Source organism: Leucopleurus acutus, assembly GCF_964270905.1.
Source record: "Leucopleurus acutus genome assembly, chromosome: 2".
In the NCBI taxonomy this organism is placed as follows: domain Eukaryota; kingdom Metazoa; phylum Chordata; class Mammalia; order Artiodactyla; family Delphinidae; genus Leucopleurus; species Leucopleurus acutus.
In genome coordinates, this window is record NC_139143.1 from 188,923,783 (window position 1) to 188,943,272 (window position 19,490).

The window sequence follows — 19,490 nt, forward strand, 5'->3', positions numbered from 1 at the left end:
TGCGGAGGGGGCGGCGGCGGCGGCGGCGAGCGGGAACCCGACCGGCTCCCCGACCTGACGCCCAGTTCGGCTCGTGTCTCCGGAGGGAGGGCGGGAGAGCCGCGAGGGCTGTCGGGAAATGTAGTCTGGGGTGACGTGAAACCGACGGTGAGGGGGCGTGGCGCGGGAGTGGGAGCAGGGCATTGTGGGAGTCGTAGTCCCCCGTTCCGCGGCTGAGGCGCACAAAGGTCCCCTCGAGGACTCCAACCCCCAGGGAGCCCCGCGGCGGCTGCCCGGTCTACGGAGGCGGTGGCTCCGGGACCTGAGACCTCCGGAGCGGGGGAGGTGCGGGGGCTCGGGCCGGCTCGGCGATGGGGGAGGGGCGGCGCGAGCGGTAGCGCCTCGGTCTCCGCGGGGGCGGGGGAGGTCAGGGGTCGCCCCGGCGAATGGGGGAGGGGCTGACGGCCTTGGTAGCGACGGGAGGCGGCGGCTGGCGCCTCCTCTTTCGCCTTCGGGATTTGAGGTCTGTGCACCTTTGTGGGGCTGGGGTCCCCACGGCCCATGCCGGGGCGCTGGGCGCTGACGTCGCAGCCGCCCCACGGCTGAATCCCCACGCCCTGGACCGGGCGGAGCGAACTTGTTTTCGCGGCTGTGGCTTTTCTGGCCGGCTCCTCCTTGCCCTGGGGGTCCGGGACGGCGGTCCGAGACCAGGCGGGGTGGGACCGCCCTAGTCTCCCCAGTAGGAAACACTGCGAGGTGTCGGGTTACCACCGCATTTTTAAAAACTACACCAGTGTTGCTGGTGTTTGAGAAGATGTTTGCTTTAAATACGTTTTTCCCCTCTTCGCCTGACCTTGAGACCGCTCCAGTTTTCTCACTTTGCCTTGAATTATTTCCTGAATATATTCCTCACAGGATTACAACAGTGGGTGAGGCGAAAACCTGATAGAGATATTTGGTGTTGACATTGACTTTGTTTACTGATATTTAATTGAGGAGTTGGCAGTGTTGAAATGCTGCGCCGCAGAGTATTTTACAACTTTATATGTTGAAGGTTGATTGACTCTGAACACTTAGTTGAAAATTAACTGTTCTGATAAACTTCCCATGAGGAGGCCTCACGTACTTAAATTATTTTTAATAACCATTTGAAAGGAAAAAAAATTCTGTATACGAAATGCAAATGATTCAATCACATATTTGGTAGCTTCGAAGACAAAGAAACTGTTAAAGAGGAGTGACATAAAATTTTAAATTCAAATCAGAAAAGTGACTCATCTGCATATACATCAGAGCGATGACCGGAAGAACCCCTAAAAGATGAGATTCTTTCAGAGGTAGTGAGTGCTACATTGGTTGGCTCTTGCTATTTCTGCGGTTAAGATAATTCTGATGGAAACACTTAGTGGTTACGAGACTGACTTATCTTAGAAATACTTCTCTAAGCCTCAGTTACCTTAGCTATAAAATGTGTAACTTGCCTCAATAAGTAGTAGTTTACTTTTATGACTGTTGCCACTTTTTTCAAAATATTATTTTAGCAAGATCTTCAAAGATTGGAGGGCTCCCCAGAGGTGACAGCAAATTGAGGTGCTTTACAAAGCTGGTAAGATAAAAACAGACATTGGATTTAGCCTGTGGAAACATCATTAACATCTTCTTGCAGACTTGTCACATTCAGATGCTTTAGCCAGATTTGGGATGTTATCTGATCGGTGAGGCCAGAGCAAATGTCCTGAGGTAAGCCAATGCTGCCCAGGGTCAGACTCACCCAGGGCAGCTTGTTTCGCCTGAATACCGAAAGGGCCAAGAAGGACATTATCCTATTGGTAGTTTAAAGGTGTAAATACCAAAAAAAACAATAATTATTGGAGGCAAAGTCCAAATGAATAAAGAGGAATTTTTTTAAATTGATCATTATTCCCTCTGGTATAATTTTGCATGTAGTAAACATTCAATTCCCCCACCCACCCACCCAATTAAGAAACTGAAATAAAGAACTTGTTCATAGTCATAATGGGCTTGATGACAAAAGAGCCTAGAATTCAGGGACCTATATTGGACCACTCAGTCACACTAAGAAAATAGCAAACTTGGATTCTGTCATGTGCCAGTGATAACTCTTGCTCAGAATAGGTATCCAATAGTTATCTCTTGAATAAGTTCTTAGTACACAGAGGCGACCAATACACCCGGTGTACTCTGCTTGTCTCCCTGCCTGCCACTCAGGTGAAATAGAAAACTTCACGGGGGAAGCCCTTTGTCTCTCCTTCCTTTGATTTCCCTTAGAAATTTGGCCCTGTGGTTTAGATGTTAATATCTGTCATCCCCTCCCTAGCCTGAGAAAGGACTGTAACACCAATAATTGACCCAAATTCAACAGCATAATGTGTAGCTGTGGGGATAATAAAGCTAGTTTTCTCTGTATGACAGGCTTAGGTTTCTTCAACATATTTAGTTTATTTCTCAGGTATACTGTACCACTCCTGGGCTCCAGGGGGCAAATCTAGAATCCCAAGACCAATGCAAGAGCATTAGCCACAGTAGCCAGATCCTTGTTTTTGCTTTAAAAAGCAAAAAACAAAAAACACCTGCTGCTGAATGCTAACTGTCAGATGATTATAGTTACTCAGGAAAGAGGAAGACAAAAGCCAACATTAACACAGGTTATGACAAGTTTCAAAATACTAAGAATGGTTTCCCAGTAAGTAGCTTGAGAATGTAGTTCTTTTAATTGGGTTACCAAATATAGTTTCACCTTCCTAAATCTCACCAGCTACACTGCAGTCACTTGGGGAAAATTCAGGAATGCCTTCTGCCTCCGTTTTAACTCTCTGTGCTCGAGTGTAGTTATAAACATAACCAAAGGTTTACTTCTCCTGGGATTATTTTTTAGTGCTTCAGCTTTTTGTTCGGCTTAATAGGATATTCTTATGGATTTTTCCTATCTTCAGGTTTCTGCCTTTCTCACTCCCATTTCCAGGAGAGGAAAATAAGTGAAAATTCCTCAAAACTGTATTGTTTTTAATTTTTAGTACCTTGACTGCTGTATGAATATACATATGTGTGAATAAAAAAAAATTTTTAATAAAAAATAACAAAAAAAGAATATATGTGTCGATAATTTTAAATCATTAATAAATTTCTAAACTAAGTATTGTCAACTTTTCATATAGTGAGGAAAATTACCTGTGCATGGAAGAGTCAAATGAATTTCTCGTGCTATGGTTTATACAGGTAAAATATAAAGATTAATAGCTAACCCTATGCGCCAAACTATTTAAATGTGTTTACTTGCAGTATATCATTTACATATAATAATGCCCTTAATAGAGAATACTGTAACATTCCTTAAAGGAAGAAGTTTATATGTAGTAAGCGCATTAAAAACCACACCTTAGGCAGCCCAGAATCAGAAAAAATCAGTGTGTAATATGAAAAAGATGCAATCTCTTTTTGACTCTATAAATGCTATGGTATGTGTTCCTATATGCTCTCAAAGAAAGGAAAAAGGATGTAACAGCAGCTTTTAAAATTAGTTACCTCTTGTCCTGTCTGCCTAAAATCAGAATTCAAATATCAAAATTAAGTAGTTTTCATTTTTTTAATGAAACAGTACCATTATTTGTTAATTCACGTTGTATTACATTATCATAAAGTTACTTAGACAAAGACCATTTTCATGATTTTAGAAGAGGTACACTTCTAAAACTCTCATGGCTCAAGTTTAGTCTTTAAATCCATTTTCTCACAAACTATTGCTTGTTGGCCAGAGTTAACACCTTCCTCACCAAACAATGGTGTTTCCACCATGCCAGGGTGTTGGATGATATTTGAGAAGTTTAAATCCCCTTAGTTAATACAGTTTGCTGACTGTATCCATCACATTGTCATACCGCAGTGAATGAATTTCGCACATTCCCATTTTGAACACATGAGATTAATGAGCAAAAAAAAAAAAGGGGGAACTAAATAGCATGCTTGGGTTAGCAGGTTATTCAAAATTCCAAACACAGCTGATAAGTCTAAATCTGTTCCTTTCTTTTCTAACCACATTCCTTTATTGACTTAGATATATACACATGGCTTCAAATAATCTGTTAGGTCTGAGCTATTAATAATATACTTTTTTTCCTCAAGAACTGAACTTTTTATTTTGAACTTTTAATATTTCTTTAATACACAGGGTATATATGTTTAGTACAGAAAGACAGAAAATGCAGGCAAGAAAAAACAACAAAACAAACCTAGCCACCTAGAGAAAATGTTACCTTCACAGTTTTTTGGTAGGCATACGAACACATATAACAAATGGGGCACGGGTTCGATCCCTGGTCAGGAAACTAAGATCCCGCATGCTAAGATCCTGCATGCACCGCGTGGCCAAAATAAAAATAGATTAATTAACAAATGGGGTCATACTATGGGTAATCAGATTGTTTGCTGGACATTATAACATGAACATCTTTCCATTTCAATCAATATTGCATCATTATTCTTCAGAGTAAGGCTGAAACATGAGTTAAATAACCCCCTGTTGTTAGGAATACATAAAACTGGACTCGGTTCTTAACTACAGAAACATTTAAAAGATTTGATTTATACCAGGTGGATGAGTTCTGACCCAGAGGGACTGTAGTACTTTTCCCTACAAACATCCCACTTCCTGGCTACTTAGACTTTCTTGTCACAAAGCCTGAGCAAGTAAGCTTATTGGCCGGGCTCCTGGGCCTAGGAATGCTGCTGCTGCCGTTAATAGCTGTGTGAACAGTCCATCTATGGGCAACAGGCAGCCCGCCTGGGTACCTGAATGCTTTCTGACTTAGGCCTGTGCTTCCCATACTGACATTTAGACTAGATACCTTCTCACGGCAAGATGATGGGAGATTCACAAGTAGAAGAGAAAGCCTACAGTTTGCATGTCAGAGATGGAATAAAACCAAGATGTCTTCTCCAAAGGCTGTGCCGACTGAGCTGGAACCAAGAAATGACAGCAACTCCTGGTGTGCCTGGCCTGCCCTGGGACACACGTGGGCGGAATGAGGCTGCTGTCTGGAATGTCTTTGCCAAGCCCACGGGGCATGGGGGTTGCTATCCAATAACAGAAACTCAGGTTTCATCTGCAACACAAGAAGTGGAATAAAGGTCTTTTCTTTCTTTCTTTTTTTTTTTAGACAGTTAGATATAACTTTATTTTTATCATTACAAACAATACATTTAAGGGTCTTTTCTAAAACTGAGCAAAACATACATTAAACTAAAGAAAAAAATGGCTTTCAAGTGAGGGAACTTTTTCATATGGTTTCAGTGAAAACACAGTCCTGGCATTGTATCTATTGGAACCAAAGTAAGGAAGATTTCTTTCTTCACGGTCACCCCACACGTGACTGTGACATCTCTGAACAGCCACATCCCCTGGTTTTTAAGGCAGTCCCCTGTCTGACCTTGAGCTGAGGGCCCTGACCCCCAGGTACCTAGTGCCCCTCTCATGGAATAGGAAAAACTATTTTTTCCCTGGAATTATTTTCTGATGCTTCAGCTTAATAGTATATTCTTACGAATTCTCATGGATTTTTCCTACCCTGATTTCTGCCTTTCCCACTTCCATTTCCAGGAGAGGAAGGGCGAGGAGGCCAGGATGACCCCTTCAGAGGGTAGCTCAGGAGCCTGAAAGAGTCTCTATGACTCGGAAACTAAAATTGCGCCTTCTGCGCTGACGAAAGTTAACGACCGCGTTAGTCAAGTTTGAAACTCCTGCAGGAACACAGTGGAGCAGATTCCTGGCATCTGGCCCCGTGTCCCTTACGGATGCGCCAAGAAAAAAAGTCACCTAAAAAACTTATAATTGTTCCTGCCTGTTCCTGAATTGTAAAAAAAAAAAAAAGAAAAAAGAAGAAAGAAATTCTGTCGTTTGAAACCTGTCCCGAGATAGGGTTAACTAGCAACCCTTGGAACTAGTGGAATTCAAAAAAAAAAGCCATTGTACCGAGTCGCCCGGGAGCAGTTGGGAAGTCTGGCGCGAAAGGGGTGGCTTCCTCCGCCACCACCGGGTTTTGTTCAGCAGCCGGGCCCGAGTAGGTGGTGGGCAGGCCCTGGAGGCCCCCGATCCCAGCGCACGGCAGGGCCGCCCCTCGGAGAGGACCCTTGTCACCCGGTGTCCCCGTCTCGGGCGTCGGCGGGAGACTGCAGGAAGCCCCGGAAGGGCGGAGAGAGGGAACGGGCGCGGGCGGCGGTGACTCAGCCTGGAGCGCGGAGGCGGGAGCACGCGAGGGGAGGCGAGTCAGCGAGCTCAGCCGGGTGGCAGGACGGGCGGCGGCGCCGGGCCCGGAGGGGTTAAGTGGGCGGTGCCGGTGACGCCCCGCCCCCGCCCGGCCCCCGCCCCCCCGGAGGCCGAGGCGCCCGGCCCTATTTATAGCCGGGGCGACCAGCTCTTAGTGTCTCTCCCGCTGGCCCTGGCGGCGGATTTTCCGAGTAGTGCGCGCGCGCAGCGGCCCCGCGCCCCCAGCCAAGGCGCCATGGAGCGGCCGGCGCCCCTAGCCGTGCTTCCCTTCTCGGACCCTGCGCACGCGCTAAGCCTGCTGCGCGGCCTGAGCCAGCTCCGCGCCGAGCGCAAGTTCCTGGACGTGACCCTGGAGGCAGCGGGAGGGCGCGACTTCCCGGCGCACCGCGCCGTGCTGGCGGCCGCCAGCCCCTACTTCCGCGCCATGTTCGCCGGGCAGCTGCGCGAGAGCCGCGCCGAGCGGGTGCGCCTGCATGGCGTGCCGCCCGACATGCTGCAGCTGCTGCTCGACTTCAGCTACACGGGCCGCGTGGCGGTGAGCGGCGACAACGCCGAGCCGCTGCTGCGCGCCGCCGACCTGCTGCAGTTCCCGGCCGTGAAGGAGGCGTGCGGCGCCTTCCTACAGCAGCAGCTCGACCTGACCAACTGCCTGGACATGCAGGACTTCGCCGAGGCCTTCAGCTGCGCGGGGCTGGCGAGCGCGGCGCAGCGCTTCATCCTGCGCCACGTGGGCGAGCTGGGCGCCGAGCAGCTGGAGCGGCTGCCCCTGGCGCGGCTGCTGCGCTACCTGCGCGACGACGGGCTGTGCGTGCCCAAGGAGGAGGCCGCCTACCAGCTGGCGCTGCGCTGGGTGCGCGCCGACCCGCCGCGGCGCGCCGCGCACTGGCCGCAGCTGCTCGAGGCCGTGCGCCTGCCTTTCGTGCGCCGCTTCTACCTGCTGGCGCACGTCGAGGCCGAGCCGCTGGTGGCCCGCTGCCCGCCCTGCCTGCGCCTACTGCGCGAGGCGCGCGACTTCCAGGCAGCGCGTTACGACCGCCACGACCGCGGGCCCTGCCCCCGGATGCGCCCGCGCCCCTCAACCGGCCTCGCGGAGATCCTCGTGCTGGTGGGCGGCTGCGACCAGGATTGCGACGAGCTGGTCACCGTCGACTGCTACAATCCACAGACGGGCCAGTGGCGCTACTTGGCCGAGTTCCCCGACCACCTGGGCGGGGGCTACAGCATCGTGGCGCTGGGCAACGACATCTACGTGACGGGTGAGTGGGCTGGGGGCCGGTCAGGAGGACCCTGGGCCGCCTGGACCCCCGCCCCCCTGGGGGAATACATCCACCTGCAGGAGACCCCGCAATACCTGGAATGCCGGGACCGCCCCTGGGTGCAAGTGGCCACTTCCCTTCCCCCTCCTTCTCCCCCAGGCTGGCACGCACGTACGTTTCTAGGGTTGATACTTAAGATCTAGGAGAAGAACCTCTTGTGTGAGTGGGACAGGTAGCTGTTTGTGGGTCTCTTCCCAGCACGCAGGACCTGCCTGGGCAGCCTCCTCCTTGCCCGGGTGATGCCCCCATTAGGTTGCAAGATACTGGGGCAGTCACCCTGCACAATGAGTGCTTTCTTTTTCCCCCTAAGGAATCTGGGGGCGGGCCAGGGCCTGACGCCCTGTGATACATCCATTCTCCCCCCCACCCCCCCACGGGGGATTTCTCCCTCATGGCTGAGCAGCACACTTGGTCACCAGGGGCAGGGCTTGGATCTAGGCCCTGCGCTTGGGTCACGTGGTGTTTAGGCTGCTCCCTGCCCAGCGACTGTAAACAGAGTCACATGCTAAGAGGTTTTCTTCCAGTTACTTGGCTCAAACCCCAAAACACTGCCGAGTCATGCTGGGCGTGTCCCAGCCCGCCCTCGTCCTGGGCATCTCCCACATTTTTCGTTAAAGATAAATCCCAGTTCAAACATGAGTCTACCTCCTTGAGTGGGGTGAGGAGGGGCGGTCTGTGTGACGGCTATATAAGGAAAGAACCGACCAGGCCTGCACTTGGGGCCAGCAGAGGGCTGGATCAGGCTGGGAGGCCCCGGCTGTGCCATCACGGCGCTGTGTCCAGCCTGGCACGGTCCGGAGAAAGCCGGCTCTGAGCTGACAAGTGGGGCGCATCCCGGCCTAAGGACCGGCTCGGCTCTGTGGCCACAGCTTCCTTGGCCTGCAGCTCCAGGTCCAGCCTCTGCGGGAATCAGTCCCTTTCCAACCTGAGGTTGGCCCTGTGTTGTTTGGGGACCACCGTTCCCACTCCCCCACCACAGAAGTCTGGCCGGTGAATTCCCAGAACTGGTGAGACTCGCCCCAACTTTGCACACCTTTCCATAAATGTCTCAGCTGAGCAGCTAATCCTTTGGGTTTAGACAGGTGGCTGAGTGGGTCCCTACAGCTGCCTCTAGGGAATTTCACGGGGCGGGGGGATGAGAAAGCGACTTCAGCTGCCTTTGACACGGTTCTCCTTTGGAAGGAAGAAGGCTTCAGCTGCCTTTGACACAGTTCTCCTTTAGAAGGAAGGAGGCAGAGAGGACTTTACAAGGACCCTGCCTTCTCCCTCTAAAAGCTCAGGGCTATGAGCCGGATAGAATGTCAGGCTGGCTCTGCTCTGCCCTGTGGCCCCAGCCTTGGGGCAATAGAGGAACGCAACCCCCAGGCTTCTTGGGGTCCCTTCATACTGTGGGAATTCTGATGTCTTAGGTGAACCTGGTTTAATTTGTGGCTATAGCCAGTACCACTGGGCTTTGTTTGTTTGGTTGGTTTTAAGCCTTTTTTTTGAAATATAGACGGAAAAGTATACATCATACTTGTACAGCTCGATGAGTTTTTTCCAAACAAAACATGTCAGTAACTTGCATATAAATCAAGAAATACAACCCCAGAAGTCCACTCATAGCATCACTTTCTTTTTTTTCTTGGCCTCACCATGCAGGGTCTTAGTTCCCAACCAGGGATTGAACCTGGGCCCCCTGCAGTGGAAGTGCGGAGTCTTAACCACTGGACCGCCAGGGAAGTCCCCGTAGCATCACTTTCTGTGTTAGGTTTCTTGCTTGCAGGGTGCTGTAGATTTCCGCTCAACTCATCCTGGCACAGCCTTGGTTAGGGGCCGCCCAGGAAGCCTAGAATTTGGTGGACAAGACCCTGGGCCCCCCACCCACATGCTTTGTGGCTCCCCAGGAGCATGGACTCTACGGCCTGATGCCCCAGTCAGCTGAGGTGTTAGACTGCTTGTGCGGGGAGTCCAGACTGAGATTGCTGTTTACTTAGAATTGCGGCCCCTGAGCCTTGGCTTGGCCCGCAGAGATTTGGTGGTGTTTTTTGTTTTTTTTTTTTTTTTTTGGCGGTATGCGGGCCTCTCACTGTTGTGGCCTCTCCCGTTGCGGAGCACAGGCTCCGGACGCGCAGGCTCAGTGGCCATGGCTCACGGGCCCAGCCGCTCTGCGGCATGTGGGCTCTTCCCGGACCGGGGCACCAGCCTGTGTCCCCTGTATCGGCAGGCAGACTCTCAACCACTGCGCCACCAGGGAAGCCCTGGTGGTGTTTTCACGGCCATCCTCCTGGGCAGCGGTCAGCCTACGCATTGCCAGGGCCCCTGGCCCGGGCTTGGTGAGAGAGGATGTGTGTTTACATGGAGCCAGGTGAGGGTTATCCCTCCCCCAAGATGAGAGGGTTGTCTTTCCCCCTCTGAGAAATTCAGGGAGTCGCGGGTGGGTGAATCACCCTGAGTCAGTGTGGGCTGACCATCTGCACATTGTCTGCCCCGGCAGGCGGGTCCGATGGCTCCCGGCTCTACGACTGCGTGTGGAGGTACAACTCAAGCGTGAACGAGTGGACGGAGGTGGCGCCCATGCTGAAGGCCCGGGAGTACCACAGCTCCTCCGTGCTGGATGGGCTGCTGTACGTGGTGGCCGCAGACAGCACGGAGCGCTACGACCACACCACTGACTCCTGGGAGGCCTTGCAGCCCATGACCTACCCCATGGACAATTGTTCCACCACGGCCTGCCGAGGCCGGCTCTACGCCATCGGCTCCCTGGCCGGCAAAGAGACCATGGTGATGCAGTGCTACAACCCAGACATGGACCTATGGTCGCTGGTGGACTGCGGCCAGCTCCCACCCTGGTCCTTTGCCCCCAAGACAGTGACTCTGAATGGACTCATGTACTTCATCAGGTGAGTCCCTAGGGGCCAAGGCCACTGCGTGATCTTTTTTACCAGGTCCTATGCTAAGCTCATCTTTACTGTTCTCCCCATTTCACAGATGAGGAACCTGAGGCCACACTGGGCTCTGGGGCTGGGTCTTTCTGACCTGGCGCCTTTGTTCTGCCCCCATTCTTTAGAACGGTTTCTGTGGCCTCTGAGGATCCCAAGTGGGATGGGGCTAGGTCCTCGCAGAGAACTTTTTGAGATTCATAGAAGCTAAATCAGTTGTGTCTCTTTGGCTGGACTTTGCCTGGTGGGTCCCACTAAAAGCCCTTGTTGGTCTCATGTGGCCTTTACTAAAAGGAACCACTTGTCCTACCTGAGAGGAACTTTGCATCTTAAAAAGACCAGAGGAGAGCTTTCTGGACACTTGAGTCTTTGGGGTGGGGTGGCCTTGATAGAGGGACCCTTTGCTCACCAGCGGGCTGGTGCCAGGTGGAGGGATCAGCCCTGCCCCCTCTGCGGAAAGCAGCACTTGTGTGTTCAGTGTGTTTCCGCACGTTCTGTCTATCCCTTCCCGCCTGGCCTGGCACAGGGAGGGCTGGTGAGTCTTGCTGAAAGAATGCTGTTCTCCAAAGATCCCGCAGCCACCCAGGACCAGGGAGGAGCCTGGTACTGACCAGGCCCAGAGCTGCCTGTGGGAACGATGACAGTAGTTAGCGTGTTGGGGTCCCCAGTGGACCGAGCTCCAGTTGCCTGTTTCATGGGCATTTTCACAGCTGATCCCCATGACTGTCTGCTGAGATGGGCACCACTGTCATCCCCATTTCACAGGTGGCAAAACAGAGACTTAGAGGGGTAAGGGACTTGCTCACAACCACAGGGTTAGAACCAAGGACATCCAGCGCAGGTCCCGTGTACTGTCACCACATCACAGCCTCCCTGGGCCGGGCTGTGGCCTCGGCAGCCTGCAGCGGAGCTGGGCAGCCGGTGGGTCACCGTGCATCTGTGAGTCTTGATGACTTGGCACAGCGAAATGCCCCCTCCTGATGGGCCAGTAGGCGTCCAAGGAACTAGGAGCTCCCAGCCACTGCTCACAGCTTCTGCGTACATGTGCACGTACATACGTGCTGCAGGTGTGTGTACCTGCCGCTCCCCTTCCTGGCCTAGAGCCTGCCTGAAGGTACGAGATCAGAAGGAAAGGGTAAGGTGTGAACGGCCGTCCCCTCTGTCCCCTTTCTGCCTGCGACATTGAATTGGGAGCCTCTGAGGACAGGGACACTGTGCTGCTCGGCCCACACCCCCTCACGGTCTGAGCTGCCCCTCCCCCAGACTCCAGGTGCCTTCCCAGCACCTGGAACCGAGGTGGTGTTGCTTGTCACGCAGGTGGCCAAGGGGCCAGGCCTCCCCATATCCTAGGAAGTGACGATCTGCTCTGAGAAAGCCCCAGAATCCCAGCCAGCTCCCGGTCCTGTTACAAAACATCATCTGACCCTTCGCCCAGCTCTCCCTCCCCCAAGTCATGTCTTCAAAGATGGGGGTGGAGATGGCTATAAATACAACTCATGAGGGTGCCAGAACCTTGGCTTCAGCCCCTCGTGGCAGTTCCAGGCTGCGCAACTTTGAGAATGTCCTCCCCTCATCCCCCACCCCCTCCGCCGTGGTCCTAGAACGAGAGGTGCCCAAGGACCGGTCTTAGGAGGGAAGGCCCCTGTGCCTGCCTCCTCCTGGTCGGGGTCACTGGTCAGCTGCTAAACTGCCCCACGTGTGAGCATTAGGGTGCCCCCCAGGTCCTCTGTTAGCCTTTGTACAGGGTCGCCTGAGCCATGGGGGGCCCGGGAGGCGGGCTCAACTCTGCTCACTGCACACTGCCACCGCCAAACCGGCCAAGAGGGTGAGTGGTTTAGAAGGGCAGCCTGTTGAGTAGTGTGGGCCTGGCCTCACCTGAGAGTGTGGGCGAGGCCAGGGGCCTGGGTCTCGTGTGCTCGAGCGTTCCTGCGCTCTGTCCACGCACTTCGGTGCCTCAGCCGCATCCCACTGCTCAGAATGCCACCTGTCGGGGTAGCTCCGGTCCACAGGAAGGGTCCACGCTGCGTGGAGGCCGCAGCCTGTGGGCTGCTGCTGCCCTGGGCTCTGAGCAGTGACCAGTGGCCCCCGCCTGCGCCTCCAGCAGTGCTCTGCCTCAGTCCCCACTTAACGTGGCTCCCGGGCTGGGCTGTCCCAGCGCCCACAGAGGCAGAAGCCGAGAGCGTTGTCCAGCCTGGCACCTTCTGGCTGCAGCTCCTGTGTCTATGCAGGGGTCGGGGGGCAGCCCAGCGGGTTCCCATATCAATTATCATCATCTTATGTGCCACAAACTAAGGGTGGTTTTTGCATTCTGTGGCTGGAGGAAAAAATCAAAGTGAGTAATACTTTGTGAGTAATACTTCGTGACGTGTGAAAAGTTATGTGAAATTCAAATTTGTGTCCATAAATAAGGTTTTATGGGAATGCAGCCAGCCCCTTTGTTTATACGACTGTGGCTGCATTTGTTCTCAGCTGCAGCGCTGGGGACCTGCTACAGAGACTGTCTGCTTGGCAAGCCCTGAAGTATTTACTCTCTGGCCTTTCTGCTGATCCCTGACCTGTGACCGTCGTTACCGTCAATACTCCTATTTGGGGGGTAGTGTCTGTTTTTCGAGGCTATGCCTTTGAGCCTTGTATTGCAGGTATCAGGAGCCTGTCAGACAGGATTGAAGGAGCCTGAGCCCAAAGGGGAGGGCAGTGCTGGTGTCCTTATTCCTGGGACTCTGGTCACCCTGCCGGGCACTTAGGATGCAGCAGTGAATGGGGTGGGATCGAGGGACTGACAGCGGTGGGAGGGCAGTGGCCGAGCAGTGGTCCAGGGCACGGGGGCTGTGCAGTGGGCCGGGAGGCCTGGCCTAGACTGGTCAGCCATGGAAGGCTGTCCTGAGAGGTGGCACGGTGAGCTGAGGAAGGGTGAGTTGAGACTGGTGGGAAGGGCCACTACCAGTTCAAGATCTGAGGCCAGGCTGGGGACCGCAGCGAAGGGAGGGGCAGCTGTGTTGGTGCTGGGCTGCGGGGAAGCGTTGTAGCACCCGAGAGCACGATCTTTGGGTTTGTGGAGCGTGGCTGGGTTCCGGCCTCAGAGCCCAGGCCAGATAGGTGAAGTCAGCCCCTGCGAACCAGGGATAGGGTCCCACTGGCCGGTGGGCTGCCAAATAGCATCACAGAGGTCCCCAAAGGAGATGGGCCCGGAGGACCCTCCTCTCCAGCCCTTCACACTCAGGCGCTGCCTAGTCACTCTGACCCATTCTTCCTCCTCCTCCCCCCCTCCACTCCCCAGGGACGACTCTGCCGAGGTGGACGTATATAACCCCACCAAGAACGAATGGGATAAGATCCCATCGATGAATCAGGTAAGTTTGCAGACACGCCAGCAGTGGGAGCACAAGCTGGTTCTGGTTTCCAACCAAAGTGTCAACGTAAGTTTGGGATGCAGTCCTGGTGGGCAGGGCCCTGTGCTGGGCCCTTTCCTGGTGTTACCTTCATGAAGAGAGGGCTGCCGTTGTCCTCGACCTGTACTCGAGGGTCACTGAAACAGAGACCTTAAATAAGATGCCATGGTCACACAGCTTAGTGAGTTCATCCATTCAGACCAGTGTTCATTGAGTACCTGCCATGAGCCAGAGAGCACGCTGGGGAAGTGTTCCACAGAGGGGCAGCAAGTGCAAAGGCCCTGGGGTAGAGCATGCCTGGTGTGTTCATGGAACAAGCCCTCAGCCTGGTGTGGCTGGAGAAGAGTGAACAAGGGGGCAACAGAGGGGTGAGGTCAGACAAGGAGGTCTTTGGGGATTGACCTTGGGAGTGCACTTATTGAGCACCTGCTGTGTACCCACACTTTTGCTGCCTAATGGGGTCTCACCTCTCTTTGCTTATTGAGAAGAGGGTGCTGAGTTTCACAATGTGATAGAGCCAGGAAGGCTGGGTGGCTTTTGGCTACACGAGCAATCTCCTTAGTCTCAGATACACATCTACACCCGCCTATATCTTTTATTTTTTTTTTTTGCGGTACGCGGGCCTCTCACTGTTGTGGCCTTCCCGTCGCGGAGCACAGGCTCCGGACGCGCAGGCTCAGCGGCCACGGCTCACGGGCCCAGCCGCCCCGCGGCATGTGGGATCTTCCCGGACCGGGGCACGAACCTGTGTCCCCTGCATCGGCAGGCGGACCCTCAACCACTGCGCCACCAGGGAAGCCCCCGCCTATATCTTTATTTTCTGTCTTCCTTAAAATTTCCAAACCTGGGAGTTCTCTGGCGGTCCAGTGGTTAGCACGTCCACCGCGGCTCTACAGCTTATTTAACATCTTTAGGGGAATTCCCTGGCAGTCCAGTGGTTAGGACTCCTCACTTTCACTGCCGAGGGCCAGGTTCAATTCCTAGTCAGGGGACTAAGATCCCACAAGCCACGCAGCCGCCAAAAATATATATATATTTTTTTAAATAAATAACATCTTTACAGTTAGGAAATAGAACTTTGGTTTTCCCCATAGTGAGCTACACGTACTCATTATAGCAGGTCTTGGGCAAGATGGGATAGTCCAGCCTCGTGGTTCAAAGCTCAGACTTTGGATCAAGTCCCAGCTCTGCTGCTGTCGGCTGTATGAGGCTCAGTTTTCCCATCTGTAAGATGGGGGAGAACAGGGTTTCCCTGCTGGCGCAGTGGTTAAGAATCCGCCTGCATTGGCAGGGGAAACGGGTTCGATCCCTGGTCCGGGAAGATCCCACATGCCGTGGAACAACTAAGGCCATGCACCACAACTACTGAGCCTGCGCTCTAGAGCCCGCGAGCCACAGCTATTGAGCCCGCGTGCCACAACTACTGAAGCCCGCAGGCCTAGAGCCCGTGCTCCGCAATGAGAGAAGCCGGCGCACCGCAAGGAAGAGTAGCCCCCGCTTGCCGCAACTAAAGAAAGCCCATGTGCAGCAACAAAGACCCATCGCAGCCATAAATAAACAGATCAATAATTGCGGTGGGGGGAGATGGGGAGACAGTCATGCCTGCTTTGCAGGGCTGATGCTGCTCGCGGGGAGAGTGCCTCCACGGCCCCTTGACCACCATAGGGACCTGCTGTGGCATGGAGCCCCTGTCCTAGCTGGGGTGTAGGAAGTGCCAAGGCTGCCCCTCCCAAGGGCCCCAGGCACCTTCCCCATGGAGAGGCGCTCTGGGGCTCGCCCCTGCCCTGACTGCCAGCCTCCACTCACCACCCCCCTTGGCCCACAGGTGCATGTAGGGGGCAGCCTGGCCGTCCTTGGAGGGAAGCTCTACGTCTCTGGGGGCTACGACAATACCTTTGAACTCTCCGACGTGGTGGAGGCCTACGACCCAGAGACCCGGGCATGGAGCGTGGTGGGACGGCTCCCAGAGCCCACTTTCTGGCACGGCAGCGTCAGCATTTTCCGACAGTTCATGCCCCAGACGCCCTTGGGGGGCCGTGGCTTTGAGCTGGACAGTGGCAGCAGTGACATGGGTGTGGGCCGGCCCCGGCTGCCACAGAACCCCGCCGAGCTGCACTAGCCCCGGCCCGGCCCGGGGAGGGCCTTGGTGCAGGTAACCCAGCACCTCAGGGGGTAGCACCCCCATCCTTCGTGCACCGGGACAGGTTGGCTGGAGCGTGGGCTCAGGGGCTGCCGAGCGAGCGAGCGAGCGAGCCTCAGGATCTGACAGCTGGAGCGTTTCCGTGCGTGTGAGTCACAGCTGCTGGGGTCAAGGCCCGTTGTGAATGCCGCTCCCTTGGTCCGGGAAGAGCTGCCTCCGCCACCGCGTCTCTGGTTCCAGTAAGTCACCCCCGCTGCAGGCCCACCTCACCAATGAAGGCACGTGCACGTCCTGCAGCCACCACCTGTGCCTGCTTGCTCCCCCCTTGGGAGAGGAGGGCCACTTCTGGGTATGAGTGGAGGGGCAGGGGTCCTTCCAGGAGAGTGTGAGAGTGGCCTCCCTGCAGGCCCTGCTGTCCCAGAGCATCGAGAATCAGGCAGACGATGGCTGCAGTGGGGTCCCACCCTCCATGGCCAGTGCTGGACACCCAGTGAGCCAGCTCCCCAGATGCAGGGGGTCTGCCTGACCAGCTCCTCGGCCCTGCTGGGGTCTTGCACCAAAACATCCCTCGTGGGTGCACCTCCTGGAGGTGAGCTCAGACCTAGGGGCACAGGGCAGTGGGAATGGACTGGCATGTGGCCTTGAAGGGGGCCCAGAGAGACCTGCTGAGTTTCTGTCTCCAGTGGACCTGGGCCGACGCAGGTGCTGGGGGTCCCTGTCCACACACCCACCAGTTGGTGTAGCCCCACCTGGCTTGGGGGCCTCCGGGCCCTTCGTCCCAGGCCAGTTCAGCAGAGGACGAATGTGCAAGGTCATAGCTCCTCACTGGGAGGCCCTGGGACTTTGTCGCTGAAGCCCAGCCAGGCAGACAGCTGCAGGCGCCCTTGCCCTTGCGGCCTGTGAGCGGAGGATCCTGTTGCTTCTCAAGGAAGCCCGGGGTGGGGCAGCCTCAGCAGGTGGTCACAAGCTTTCAAACACAGTTGGCCCTTCCTTACAAGGGGGGCAGGCAGCTAGAAACGGGGTCCGGTTGGTTTGATCTTTAACCTCTCCCCGTCCCATTGCCGAAGCTTTCTGCAGGGTGGGAGGGTGCCTTAAGCCCCTCAGAAGCCCAGGCTTCTCCAGGAGGGTGGCAGAAGCAGCTCTTGGGAACCCCCGTAGCTGGTGTCACGTCCCTGGTTTTCTCTGAGGAGTGCGAACGGTGGATTGGTGGTCTTGTACTGTCATGGTTTCCAAAGTAGCCTTTGCTTGAATTTGTCCTCCTTCCCTTCCAGAGGGGAGGGCGGTTACGTTTTCCTCGTTAGGTAAATGTTCAACAGTGTGTTCTTAACAAGGAAAAAAAAGTTTTCTCACCATCGCTTCACAAGTGACACTTAAAGCCCTTTTGTTGGCCAGAAGCTTTGGGGCTGTCGGGCGGGCCCCTGCCTTCCCTCCTGCGTCCCTCGTCCCTCAAGGAGCCCTGGTGGGGGGCCACTGCTGTCAGGTCAGCCGTCTTGCTCTGGAACCCCTGCTGGAGTGGCCACGGCTCCCAGCCAGCCCTTCCATTCGCCTTGCGCTGCGGCTCAGCTGGCCACTCCAAGCCCCCGGTGTGGCAGGCACAGTGGGAAGGCAGGGGATGTGGGGTTGGTACTTCCTGCCTCAGGCCTTAGCCAGGGTGGATGCTCGGCCCTCTGCTCCCTTGGGGACCCTCCCCCAGGTCACCCATCCTGGTCTGAGTGTCCTCCCTTGGTGAGTCGGGGCTCGCCTGCCCCTCCCCCCAGGGTGGTCGCAGCCCTAGTTGCTCCCTCTCCACAGCCCTCGCTTCACTTCCCAGGGGTTACTGAGACCTTTTTTCTAGCCCACGTGCCTGCCTGGCGAGCTGAGCCCACGCAGAGGCGCCAGGCTCCATGGGGTGGCCGACTCGGGTTCCCCACAGCCAGGTGCTGCCCAGGCGTGATGGCTTGTCTCCTGTCTGTGGTAGGGGGACGACAAGGCAGGGCTGCACGGGACTGATGGAGCCCCGATTATATGCCGGTCACCAAGCTCGGTGTCAGACTGTGCCCTGCCCAGTGGGTGTGACAGGCCACGCAGAGAGATGTGGTGACAACTTCTGTGGCAGGTCATGGGCAGGAGTGGGGGGAGCTCGATCTCACGGGAGGCTCCCTCCTGGTGCCTTTCCTGGGGCTGGCTCTGTAAAGGGCCCTGGCAGCCCCAGAAGGCAGGGCAGGCAGTGGGGGGCAGGCTTTTGCTGGGACCGGGGGGCTGCAGACGCTCATGTTCTCATAGAAACCAGCCTTTGTCACCCGCCGCAGCGCTTCTGGTCAGCCCTGAGGGCCGGTGCCTGGGCCCGGGCCTTTGTCTGGTCTTTCCTGCATTTTTGCTACTTCGCTGTGTGACCGACCACCCCACTCTCTGGCGGCTGCTCAGATGATGGTTTGGGGGGGCAGGGGGCCAGTGATGTTCACTCTAGAACTACCCAGGTCCCCACCCCCCAGACCCGGTCTTTGGGTTAAAAGACCAAAGACGGGAAGGGGATGCAGCAGCCTGGGCAACAGCAGGCTCCTGCTGGGGGTCCGGGATTGGGGATGACCCTTGAGAAACGTCTCCTCCCTTCCCTGCCCTGCCTGCTCCTGTAGGCACGGGTTCCCATCACGCACACAGGTCTGTGCACTGACGGCCTGGGCCAGTCTGGGAGGGACTGTCTCTACATGTCAGATGTACACAACTTTTTCAGCCTATGAGACAAGTTATGAAAGTTCAGTGACTTGTATTTAATGCTGACCTACTGCTATAAAGTATTCTATATTTATATGACCTCAGAGACTCTTCTGGACTAGGACAGTCTCCCTCCAGCGTCCGACATCCAGTGCCAGCCCCAGAGCGTGGGGCAGACTTGTGTATTTATTTGTCCGTTCGGTAGGCTTACATGTCCAGGATCCTCTTCAAGGTTTTAGGATGCCTTCAGTACACTTTTTGAAATAAAAATATTTCCTATATATATGGTGTCATTGCCTCTATCCTGCTGCTGCCGGGTCTTGGAACCTTTGGGCTGAGGCCAAGCGCGTGGGGCAAGGGAGGCAAAGTAGTATTGAGGAGCGTACTTGATGTCCCTTAACTAATGGGGAAAGGGGCGGGGTTCAGAGCGTCCAGGGCTCACGCTAAATGGCTTTGGGGGCAAACCCTTTGAGGCCCTTTCTTGTCTCAGTCATTACAAGGCATGAGGTAGTGGAAAGAGGAGGCCGGAGGTGGGAGGTGGGAGAAACGTGGGTGGCTGAGGCCATGGCTCACCTGCCCAAAAGCTGCTTCAACCTCCTCAGACTCCACCCCTGGGCACTGTGCCCAATACCTTGCTCCCCCCCCACCACCTCCTGAAGGTGTGGTGCTAAAAGGTGATGAGATCCCCGTCTCTTGGACCTGCAGGAGGGGCTGAACCCTTAAAATAGAGCAGCGTCCCTCCCGGAAGAGGTCATGAAGTGCAGAACATTCCTC

General features: G+C 55.0%; 1 protein-coding gene across 1 annotated transcript; it reads left to right on the plus strand.

The window, feature by feature from the left end:
- Nucleotides 1-6,437: 6,437 nt before the first annotated feature.
- Nucleotides 6,438-18,948, plus strand: KLHL21 (kelch like family member 21). The gene is made up of 4 exons (XM_082832760.1): nucleotides 6,438-7,515; nucleotides 10,052-10,457; nucleotides 13,774-13,846; nucleotides 15,711-18,948. The coding sequence occupies exons 1-4, from the start codon at nucleotides 6,495-6,497 to the stop codon at nucleotides 16,002-16,004; spliced, it is 1,794 nt and encodes a 597-aa protein (XP_082688886.1). The 5' UTR covers nucleotides 6,438-6,494; the 3' UTR covers nucleotides 16,005-18,948.
- Nucleotides 18,949-19,490: the final 542 nt, after the last annotated feature.